Below are 12,697 nucleotides of genomic sequence, written 5' to 3' on the forward strand. Positions count from 1 at the left end.
TGGTGGATGCCTGGAATGCCCTTCCGAAGGAAGTGGTGAAGACCAGAACTGTGAAGGACTTCAAAGGGGCGTGGGATAAACACTGTGGATCCATAAAATCAAGAGGCCGTCAATAAAGAGTGGGTGGCTCGCCAGAATGACGGCTACTGCCTGGAGATAATACCCTTATTCAATAAACATACACATGGTTACTGTGACTCCAACATCGCTCTAAGCTACAACAGCAAGAGGAAATGTGGAAAAAAGGATTCGCACTCACAAAGTGGGGAGTAGCTGGCTTGTTACGGCGGTTACTACCCCAAACCAAATAAGCCTGATACTTCACTTTCAATGCATATCCAGCATAGCTCTCTGCTTCAACGGCAGGGGAGAAAGACGATACTTCATGCATATCCAGCATAGCTCTCTGCTTCAACGGCAGGGGAGAAGAAAAAAGGATTCGCACTCACAAAGCGGGGAGTAGCTGGCTTGTTACGGCGGTTACTACCCCAAACCAAATAAGCCTGATACTTCACTTTCAATGCATATCCTGCTTCAACGGCAGGGGAGAAGAAAAACTGATACTACACGCATATCCAGTATAGCTCCCTGCTTCAACAGCAGGGGAGAAGAAAAACAACCAATAAGGGCTGAATAACACAGTCTGGGTAAAACAAATAAGCATGGGTGTAGCTTGCTTATTGCGGCGGTTACTTCCCCTACTACCCGTAACTAATCAAGCTTGATATTTCACTTGGTTGCAGCTCCATCACTGCTCTCTACATTAATGGTGGGGGTGGAAGGGAAATAGAACCAAAGAGCTAAGAGAAACAGATAAGTATGAGAAAAAAAAATGTGTGAAGCTTGCTGGGCAGACTGGATGGGCCGTTTGGTCTTCTTCTGCCGTCATTTCTATGTTTCTATATAAGTATTTTAGAGTAAATACTGCTAGGGACAGCCAACAGATGGTGCAAATCAACCATTCCTCTTTGATAAATAAGATTCTGATGGACTTGCAGACTTGGGGAAATACAAACATCTCTTGGTTGGGGAGTATAGCCACTATTAATATGAATACTTTACTTTGCCTTTGTTAATTATGTCAGTTGCTCCTTTTGGAATCCCAAGTGTTATGCTTCATTACATTCATAAGAAATTCTCAGATTTTATTTGGAGACAGAAACTACCTAGGGTCTCTAAAAGCGTAAAGAAGAATTTTAAAAGCCAGGAGAACACCAAAATAGGAGGCATATGCACATCTAGCATATGCGTGTGCACTCAACTTTATAAGCTGCCTTTATGCTCGCGCACAAGTACCGACACGTGAATATCTCGTATCAGGGGAAAAAAGGGGTGGAATGTGTGCAGGGCATGGGCATTCTGGGGGCAGGACCAAGAGATATGCACAAGTAGCTACACATCTGAGTTCACACCCAGGTATATTTGAGCGCAAATTTACTTCTGCTATGGAGGAGGTGGAAAGTCTTTATAAAACTATGTCCAGGCATCTTTGAAGAGTTTGGGGAGGTCTGCTTAACTGGGGGAGTGCAGGCTAAAGAACCAGGGGGGGTTGTAGAACCTAGCTCTAGACTGAGCAAGCTGGTAGACAAACTGGTGAAACTGGTCTTGGCCTGGATGTGCATCTGTTATAAAAATTACTCACTTGTGCATCCCAAAGCCTACTTATGCAGCTATGCGAGCACAAGCTTAAAATTAGGAGCACAGACATACACCAGAGCTATTTTATAACATGCGCACGTATGTGCATGCAGGATATAAAACTGTTGCATATCTGGCCGCACGCCCATATACACATGTATGTGTGCACCTGCACGCCCATTTGAAAGTTACTGTCATAATGTACTTGGCTCAATATCTGTGAAGTCTTGGGGTCCTGAATGTGGAAAGATAATATAAAGTAGCACAAGTCAGAGCTATGTTAAAGTGCTACAATGGATTAAAATAGAACATAAGAACATGCCATCCTGGGTCAGACCAAGGGTCCATCAAGCCCAGCATCCTGTTTCCAACAGTGGCCAATCTAGGTCATAAGAACCTGGCAAGTACCCGAAAACTAAGTTTATTCCATGTTACCATTGCTAGTAATAGTGGTGGTTATTATCTAAGTCAACTTAATTAATAGCAGGTAATGGACTCTCCCCCACATTTTTTAGGTACAATTCCTTTTCATTTTTATCCATGGATACTGAAGGAAAAGCATTCACCTCTGATTGTAGGAAATCCCTTCACTAGACATAAAATAGAAGTGTGGGAATGTATTAGGGATAAGGTAACTTCATGGGGAAATACCCCCACTTATGCCTCTTTGGTCTAATGAAGAATTCCTGTCTCGGTTAGATGGGAGTTTTTTTAAAAGATGGGAAAAGCTGGGTTATCTCACTTAGGACATTTTCTGAGCCCCAAAAGGTAGTTGGAGTTTCTATCATTGAAAGGGAAATATAACCTGAGGGAAACTGACTATTTTGCCTAACTGCAGGTCCAACATTACATTCAATAGACAGTGGGTAAACAGTGGACAAGTAAGCAGAATTCTACTTTGGAAAAATATTGTAAGGAAAGGATGTCTTGCCCCTCAAAGGTTTTATTTCTAAACTGTATAAAGAACAGCTGTTCCTGAGAGGGTGAATTAAAATATGAGATGGATTGGTCGAGGAACTTAGTTGTATAGTGGATGAAGAAAGCTAGTTGCTAAGTTATGTTACACTGTGAACCGAGGTGATGTTTTGCAAACGTGCCTCGGTATATAAAAAACCCTTAAATAAAATAAATAAATAAATAAGAAATATGGGAGCATGTTAGATAGCATATTGCTAAGGCTACTATATTAGCCAGTTGGAAGAAAATTCTTTCAAAGTGTATTGGAGGTGGTATTCCACTCCATAACAATTAATACATATTTATGAGAATGTTTCTATCAATGCTGGAGAGAATGCGTATAAACAGGAATGATGGGTCATATCTGGTGGGCCTGTCCAAGAAATGTCCTGTTTTGGGTACAGAGGTTAATTTTGGACATTATGGAATTAATACGGACAGGGAAAACTTTGATAAAATGTGGAAAATAGTTAGACAAAAACTGAAAGGTGCAGCTGCAAAGGTTAAAAGTGTTCAACAGCATGGACATTGTTTAAAAATACAATCCTAGACGCGCAGTTCAGATATATTTCACGCATTAAGAAAGGTGGAAGGAAGGTAAAACGATTACGGACTTGGTTAAAAGGCGAGGTGAGAGGCTATTTTAGCCAAAAAAAATCCTTCAACAATTGGAAGAAAGATTCATCTGAAGAAAATAGGATAAAGCATAAGCATTGTCAACTTAAGTGTAAAACATTGATAAGGCAGGCAAAGAGAGAATTTGAAATGCAGTTGGCCGTAGAGGCAAAAACTCAGAATAAAACTTTTTAAAATATATCCGAAGCAAGAAACCTGTGAGGGAGTCGGTTGGACAATTAGATGATCAAGGGGTTAAAGGGGTTCTTAGGGAAGATAAGGCCATTGCAGAAAGACTAAATGCATTCTTTGCTTCCGTGTTTACTAATGAGGATGTTGGGAAGATACCAGTTCCAGAGATGGTTTTCAAGGGTGATGAGTCAGACGAACTGAACCAAATCACTGTGAACCGGGAAGCTGTAGTAGGTCAGATTGACAAACTAAAGAGTAGCAAATCAACTGGACCGGATGGTATGCATCCTAGGATACTGAAGGAACTAAAAAATGAAATTTCAGATCTATTAGTTAAAATTTGTAACCTATCATTAAAATCATCCATTGTACCTGAAAACTGGAGAGTGGCCAATGTAACCCCAATATTTAAAAGGGCTCCAGGGGTAATCCGGGAAACTGTAGACCAATGAGTCTGACTTCAGTGCCGGGAAAAATAGTGGAAACTATTCTAAAGATCAAAATCATAGAGCATATAGAAAAACATGATTTAATGGAACACAGTCAACATGGATTTACCCAAGGGAAGTCTTGCCTAATAAATCTGCTTCTTTTTTTTGAAGGGGTTAATAAACATGTGGATAAAGGTGAACCTGTAGATGTAGTGTATTTGGATTTTCAGAAGGCGTTTGATAAAGTCCCTCATGAGAGGCTTCTAAGAAAACTAAAAAGTCATGGGATAGGAGGCGATGTTCTTTCGTGGAATAAAAACTGGTTAAAGGAAACAGAGAGTATGATTAAATGGTCAATTTTCTCAGTGGAAAAGCGTAAACAGTGGAGCGCTTCAGGGATCTGTACTTGGACCGGTGCTTTTCAATATATAAATGATCTGGAAAAGAGTACAATGAGCGAGGTTATCAAATTTGCAGATGATACAAAATTATTCAGAGTAGTTAAATCAAAGCGGATTGTGATAAATTACAGGAGGACCTTGCAAGACTGGAAGATTGGGCAGCCAAATGGCAGATGAAATTTAATGTGGACAAATGCAAGGTGTTGCATACAGGGAAAAATAATCCATGCTATAGTTACACAATGTTAGGTTCCATATTAGGAACCATGTTATCTAGGTGTCATAGTAGATAACACATTGAAATCATCGGTTCAGTGTGCTGCGGCAGTCAAAAAAGCAAACAGAATGTTGGGAATTATTAGGAAGGGAATGGTGAATAAAATGGAAAATGTCATAATGCCTCTATATCACTCCATGGTGAGACCGCACCTTGAATACTGTGGACAATTCTGGTTGCCGCATCTCAAAAAAGATATAGTTGCGATAGAGAAGGTACAGAGAAGGGCAACCAAATTATAAAGGGAATGGAACAGCTTCCCTATGAGGAAAGACTAAAGAGATTAGGACTTTTAACTTGGAGAAGAGAAGGCTGAGGTGGGATATGATAGAGGCATGAGAGGTCTAGAACAGGTAAATGTGAATTGGTTATTTACTCTTTAGGATAATAGAAAGACTATGGGGAACTCCATGAAGTTAGCACGTGGCACATTCAAAACTAATCTGAGAAAGTTCTTTTTCACTCAACGCACAATTAAACTCTGGAATTTGTTGCCAGAAGATGTGGTTAGTACAGTTAGTGTAGCTGTGTTTAAAAAAAGGATTGGATAAGTTCTTGGAGGAGACGTCCATTACCTGCTATTAATTAAGTTGACTTAGAAAATAGCCACTGCTATTACTAGCAACAGTAACATAGAATAGACTTAGTTTTTTGGTACTTGCTAGGTTCTTATGGCCTGGATTGGCCACTATTGGAAACAGGATGCTGGGCTTGATGGACCCTTGGTCTGATCCAGTATGGCATGTTCTTCTTCTTCTTATGAGCATCCGTTGCCTTCTTTGCTCTTTGAGCCACTTTCCAGAGCATTTCTTCATATGAATCTAAAGTTCCTGGAGTTCCTAAGTGGTTAGTTAAGCTGCCGGGGAAGGAATAGTCAACGGGACCGGTAATTGAGGAGAAGACTGTCTCCCGTACACAATTTGGAATGGCAGAGCTAACATGGGAGATAAGGGTGAATTCTGCCCACGGGAGGAGGGCGGCACAATTGTCCTGGCGATCATTTGTGTAAGCCCTCAGTAAACTTTTCAGGGTCCAGTTATTCTGCTTTAATTGGCCGTTGGCTTGTGGATGGTAGGCAGTAGAGTAGTCCAGTGTGATATTAAACTTCAGGCAAAGGGAGTGCCAGTATTTGGATGTAAACTGGGCATCCCGGTCCGACACAATATGCTTGAAAAAGTCATGTAGTCAAAAATATGATCAGTAAACAGCTGGACCAGTTCAGGTGCTGAGGGAAGGCCAGGAAGGAGAACAAAGTGGGCCATCTTTGAGAATCGGTTGACAGCAACCCATATAGTGCTGCAGCCATTAGAAAGGGGAAGGTCTACCACAAAAGTTTTTTGAAGGGGTGAATAAACATGTGGACAAAAGTGAACCCATAGATGTGGTATATTTGGATTTCCAGAAGGCATTCGACAAAGTCCCGCATAAGAGGCTTCTAAGAAAACTAAAAAGTCATGGGATAGGAGGCAATGTCCTTTTAAGGATTAGAAGTTGGTTAAAAGAAAGGAAACAGAGAGTAGGATTAAATGGTCAGTTTACACAGTGGAAAAAGGTAAACAGTGGAGTGCCTCAGGGATCTGTACTTGGACCGGTGCTTTTTAATATATTTATAAATGGTCTAGAAAGAGGTACAATGAGTGAGATGATCAAATTTGCAGACGACACAAAATTATACAGAGTAGTTAAATCTCAAGTGAATTGTGATGAATTGCAGGAGGACCTTGTGAGACTGGAAGATTGGGCTTCCAAATGGCAGATGAAGTTTAACATGGACAAGTGCAAAGTGATGCATATAGGGAACAATAACCCTTGCTGTAGTTTCACAATGTTAGGTTCTATCTTAGGAGTTAACACCCAGGAAAGAGATATATGCGCCATAGTGGATAATACATTGAAATTGTCGGCCCAGTGTGCTGTGGCAATCAAAAAAGCAAATAGAATGTTAGGAATTATTAGGAAGGAAATGAAAAATAAAAAGGAGGATGTCATAGTGCCTTGGTTTCGCTCCATGGTGAGACAGCACCTTGAATATTGTGTACAATTCTGGTCGCCGCATCTCAAAAAAGATATAGTTGCGATAGTTGAAGGTTCAGAGAAGGGCCACCAAAATGATAAAGGGAATGGAACAGCTCCCCTGTGAGGAAAGGCTGAATAGGTTAGAGCTGTTCATCTTGGGACTAGATAAAGGGCATTCATTTCTACTTGTCCTCTTAGACATCTCCGCGGCTTTCGACACCATGAACCATAACATCCTTCTAAATCGCCTCTCGGACATCGGATTATCTGGATACGCCCTAAGATGGTTCAACTCCTTCCTCAATAACAGAAGCTTTAAGGTCTCAATCAATAATAAAGAATCCCCTAATTTCAAATCTACTCTAGGCGTTCCCCAAGGCTCTTCCCTATCCCCTACCCTCTTTAATATCTACCTACTGCCCCTTTGCCAGCTACTCACAAACCTAAACCTATTTCACTACCTATACGCAGACGACGTTCAGATCTTGATCCCTATAAAATAATCCCTTCCAAAAACGCTTTCCTACTGGGAGAACTGCCTTAAGTCCATCAACAGCTTACTCACCAGCCTAAACCTGGTTCTCAATGCAGCCAAAACAGAAATCCTTCTTATCTCCCCCGACCGTCCAAACAACTCAGAACAGACAGTCTCTAACCCACAGACCACTCAAGTTAGAGATCTGGGAGTCATCCTTGATAACCATCTGAACTTAAAGAAATCAATCAACAATATCACTAAGGACTGTTTTTACAAGCTTCAAGTTCTTAAAAGACTTAAACCCCTTCTTCATTTCCAGGATTTCAGAACGGTCCTCCAGTCAACACTGTTCTCTAAAACGGACTATTGTAACACTCTCCTTTTAGGGCTCCCGATCTCCGCCACCAAACCACTACAGATGCTCCAGAACTCAGCAGCCAGAATCTTAACCAACACCAACCGGGGAGCTCATATCACCCCTATACTTAAAAACCTGCACTGGCTACCAATAAAATACAGAATCCTACACAAAGCACTCACCATAATCCACAAATCCATCCACAACCAACTACCACTAGACCTTCAGTTCCCATTAAAACTATACTCATCCACAAGACCAACTAGAGAAGCATATAAAGGAACCCTTCAAGTCCCCCCAACTAAATCCACACGCCTAACCTCCACCAAAGAATGGGCATTCTCCACAGCGGGCCCCTTCATCTGGAACAACCTGCCGACAGACCTAAGATTGGAACCCTGCCTGCTAACCTTCCGAAAAAAACTCAAAACCTGGCTTTTCTTCCAAGCCTTCCCTTAAGCTCGAACATTTCAACATAACTCAACCAGACGCCTCTCAATTGGCCAGATGCCCGCTGCAGCCACAGTATAGACATAAGTTCTCATCCTCTAGTTTTTTGCTATCCTTTTATTCCCAGGCTACTCTAGCCCCCAAGTTCTATCTCCCTGTTATATGTAACTGCGCTTCAGCCTTCCTGTTATTTGGTTATGTTTAGTTAGTCCTTAAGTTCCATGTAAACCGGTCTGATATGAATCTTGTCATGAAGTTCGGTATAGAAAAATGTTAAATAAAATAAATAAATAAATCTTGGAGAAGAGACAGCTGAGGGGGGGATACAATAGAGGTCTTTAAGATCACGAGAGGTCTTGAACGAGTAGATGTGAATCGGTTATTTACACTTTCGGAAAATAGAAGGACCAGGGGACATTCCATGAAGTTAGCAAGTAGCACATTGAATACTGTGTGCAATTCTGGTCACTACATCTCAGAAAGAATATAGCTGTACTGGAGAAAGTGCAGAGAAGAGCGACCAAAATGATACGGGGCATGGAATGGCTGCTCTATGAGGAAAGGCTAAAGAAGTTAGGGCTGTTCAATTTGAAGAAGAGACAACTGAGGGAGATATGATAGAAGTCTACAAATTCATGAAAGGACTTGAACAAGTTAATGTAAATTGGTTATTTACTCTCTCAGTTAATAGAAGGATCAGGGGGCTCTCCATGATCTTACAAGTAGCTCATTTAAAACAAATCGAAGAAAATTCTTTTTCATTCAGCGCATAGTTAACTCTGAAATTCATTGCCAGGGGATGTGGTTTCAGCAGTTAGTGTTACTGGGTTTAAAAAAGGTTTAGATAAGGTCATAGAGGTTAAATCCATTAACTGCTATTATAATAAGCAATAGTAGCTTGTGATCTATCTTTTGTTTGGATACTTGCCAGGTACATGTGTCTTGGATTGGCCACTGTTGGAAACAGGATACTGGGCTTGATGGACCCTTGGTCTGATCCAGTATGGCATTTCTTATGTTCTTTGTTCTTATGTTCAAGGTTCCCTGGAGGCCGGCAATGGCTGTAATAGCCCCCAGGGTCGTCCCACCAACGGTTTTTGCTGGGCACAGGTAGGACAAGAGTCCATTGTAGGCCCTGACATCTCTCTGCATCTGAGGCCACCAGTAATACTGCTGAAGCAACACGAGAGTACAAGCCCATCCAGGACACACTTGACCTTATCCAGATCCATATGGAAGCCCCTACTGGAAATGATGTAACCTAGGAAGGGTAGGCTCTCCCTCTCAAAGAGGCACTTCTCCAGCTTCGCATATAATTTATTTCCCCGTAGGCAGCCAGAAGTCAAATATAGTTGAGAAGCAGTCCAAAGTCAAGCCAGGAATCCAAACGAAGACAAAGCCGTGGATTTAAACCAAGATCAAGCTGAGAAGTCAAACCAGGGGGAAGGAGACAAGGCAGAACAGCAGGAAGACAATGAAGACAGACAAGAAGCCACAAGACAGAAATGCAGGAACTCCAAAGATACAGGGAGGAACACAAAGACAAGGCACTGGAACAGAAGCAGGAACAGGATTCAGGAACAAAGAGGCAAATAGCTACTACAAGGAGTTTGACCTATTGCTGAGCCGTCTGAGGCAGGGCACAGTAGGTCTTATATAGGAAAAGGCCTGTGATGACATCCAGGGGCACCGTGGTGGATTTTCCGCCGTGGGTCCTTTAAAAGTGCCGAGCCGCATGTGCCAAGGGACACCCTGCTCAGCTGAGCAGCATTCTAACGCATGCGATGGGCCTGCGCGGCGGCCAGCTACTTCTTCGACTAGGACCCAGCCGCGGTGTCGGCGGGCCCCCCTTCGAACCCATGGCTGGAGGTAATAGCAGCCAGTCGGAGGACAGACCCGCACTGGCCAAACGCAACACTCCCTCCTGAAAACAGTCAGTCACCTTCTCATACACAGCAAAAGAAAAGTCTGAATCCTGTCAGCAGTGTGCCATCACCTACAAAGTATCTTTAGCAGCAGATAATTATGTGCATGAGAGATTCCAGAAGACTGAACCTAGAATTATATATTACTGGATCATAAGAGACTCATACCTCTTGATCTGGGTGGCAAAGGATCTTCATTTAAAATCCGTTCAATTACTTCAGAAAAACTTTCAGAAAAGAATGGAGACTTTCCTATTAAAAGAAAAAAAAATCATAATTCATTTATGCTGTAAAGGGGTCAATTTTAAATAGGCTGCATAAACATGCAGGCTATTATGCACTCAAGTTACACTAATGTTCAAAGTGAACTTCCAAGTGTAAGACATTTTGAAAATTATCCCAGCAAAATGATAAGCATTCAATTACACCTGCCGTTTGGTGCACTGAGTTTTGCTGAGAGAATTCATGCCCATACTTTGCCATTGAAAACTGCTCAAGGAAAATGTACTTGCAGAGATTTGTACCTTCTTTTTCTACAGGTAATTTTCCAGCCAATCTATGTGTAGTTTTGGAAAAAAAAAAAAACCAGACTATGCATGTTGTTACCTCCCCTGCCCTATCTCCCCCCATGTCTCCACAAAAATGTGGGTAAACGTATGTATTTTCCCTGCATACAGGATGAGCAGTTTTCAAAAAGTCAGTTTACCTGGGTAAAAAGTCATTTACATAGGGAAATGGATTTTTAAAACTGCCCTCTAAATAATCTAGGCCTACCGATGTTAAAAGAGCTTGAGACAGAAAACAAATAAAACATATCAAGGTCAAAATATAGCAGACAGTGACAGGTCTTCATAAAGAACAGAATAAATCTACACAGAATATTTCACTGCACTTTTTTCCATTTAGCACAACATAATGATTACTAAACCCAAGAAAATACAACCTGAATACATTTCATACAGCACACAGCCCAGAGACCACAGATCACTGGCTACAGAGAAGTCCGCTCCCCGGATGACTTCTGGAGCTGTGTATAGTGGAGATCCTGCAAAAAAAAAAAAAAAAAATACACATATTAAAAAAAAATTGCTTTGTCACTATAAAAAAGAACCATATATGCAATCCTCTCTAATTATATATATACATACAGTATATACATTTTATTTATTTATTTTTATTAACAAAAGGAGACATTTCTTTACCTACTACTTTCATTTCCATTAGTCCTGCTACACCAGTCCCAACCAGAAAATTAAATAGTTTTCCCTACAACTTACTTCAAAGGAAAGAAAGGAAAATAAACTTATAAAATAAGGAACAGAAAGTACCAAGGCCCTCAGATACCAAACAAGAACAGCCAGAAATAATAGTGTCACTTCCCAGATGGGTCCTGGACTGGTATAGCAGGACTATTGGAAAGGAAATTAACAGGTAAGGAAATTTCTCCTTCCACCTTTTCCTGCTACACCAGTCCAGCACTGACAAATAGAAAGTACCAAAGCTTCATCTACCCAGGCAGGAAGAAATGAGAATCACCGAAAGGACTCCACATCATAAGTCATATTCTCCCACTCCAGCACGTCCAGCCTATAATGCTTCACAAAGGTATGTAGGGAAATCCACATAGCCGTCCTTCAAACATCAGCTGGCGCAAGTGCATGCACTTCCACTCAAGATGCCGATTGGTCTTGGGTGAAGAACGCACACACTCACCAATTCCACAGGCTTCTTGCCCTTCAGCAAATAAGCCAAATCAATCAGCTCCTTTATCCAGTGAGCCAGAGCAGCCTTAGAGGCCACGTCTCCTTTACGCAGATTCCCAAAAAGAACAAACAATCTGACTTGTGGAAGGCATTAGTGACTTCCAAGTACCTTACTATAAGCTTCCACATGTCCAAAACATGAGAGAGACTAATACTCAGGTCTGCATTCCTCCTGAGAGGATGGACGGAAGTGAGATTGACCGATTGATATGAAAGGTCGAAAAACCACCACCTCTGCCAAAATTACTAGGAAGGAGTCCTGGCAAGAAAAGCCTTGAAGCTCCAAATCCTACCATGCGGAGCACACCGCAACCAGAAAGGCCATCTTCAGCAACAAATTCTTCAAGGAACTCTGTTTCAAGGGCTTAGAGGTGGACTCCATAAGGGCTTTCAGCACTAGACTGAGGTCCCACGGGGGAACAATGGGCCGGAAAGGGGGCTGCAAACATTTAATGCCCCTCAAGAAACGGGACACATTAGGGTGAGCCATTATAAAGACACCCGCTATGGGCCCCCGGTAACGAGAAATAGATGTTTCTCCTTTGTCCATACCATCCTGAAGAAAAGGACAAGAAACAGGAAATATCTGTCTGCCTGGGAGACACCAACCTAGACTTGCAGAACCACTTGAACAGATGCCAGATTTGAATATAATCCAAGAAAGTGGGCCATTCTAAGACTTCAACAGCGCAGAGATTACCGCTGAAGAATACCCTTTCTTATGGAGTTGTCTCCACTCAAGAGCCAGGCCATAAGACAGAATGGAGCTGGATTCTCCATGACCACAGCCCCTGAATCAAGAAACCCAGCACCTTAGCGAGGCATAAGAGCCAGTCCACCTGGTGCCGAAGAAGATCGGTGTACTAAGGCCTGCACAGTCAGAATAACAAGGTTGCTCTCTAGCTTTATGCAACATAGCAGTCTGCCTATGAGTGTCCATGGAGGAAAAGATATACAGGAGTTCCCCCTCCGCCCAGGGCTGCACTAGGATGTCGATCCTCATTGTCCTCTGCTCCCTTCAGTGACTGAAGAAATGGTCTGCCTTTGTATTCCGTTGCATCGCCATCAAAACCACCCGAGGATGAACCCACTTGCGACAAATACTGTGAAAGCCATCTAAGCTCAGCTCCCATTCCCTGGGTTCTAGCAGATTTTGACTGAGAAAGTTAATCTGCACATTGTCCTGGCTGACGACA

General features: G+C 42.0%; 1 protein-coding gene across 1 annotated transcript in view; it reads right to left on the minus strand.

Annotated features, from left to right (window-relative positions):
* The window catches only part of ULK4 (unc-51 like kinase 4), a 1,180,200-nt gene that overhangs the window by 1,105,865 nt on the left and 61,638 nt on the right, over positions 1-12,697 (minus strand). The window contains exons 6-7 of the mRNA XM_029589702.1: positions 10,682-10,783; positions 9,907-9,990 (exon numbers count right to left, since the gene is read on the minus strand). Coding sequence (XP_029445562.1) covers positions 9,907-9,990; positions 10,682-10,783 — 186 coding nt within the window. The remainder of the gene's footprint in view (positions 1-9,906; positions 9,991-10,681; positions 10,784-12,697) is intronic.

Source organism: Rhinatrema bivittatum, chromosome 2 (assembly GCF_901001135.1).
Source record: "Rhinatrema bivittatum chromosome 2, aRhiBiv1.1, whole genome shotgun sequence".
NCBI lineage: Eukaryota > Metazoa > Chordata > Amphibia > Gymnophiona > Rhinatrematidae > Rhinatrema > Rhinatrema bivittatum.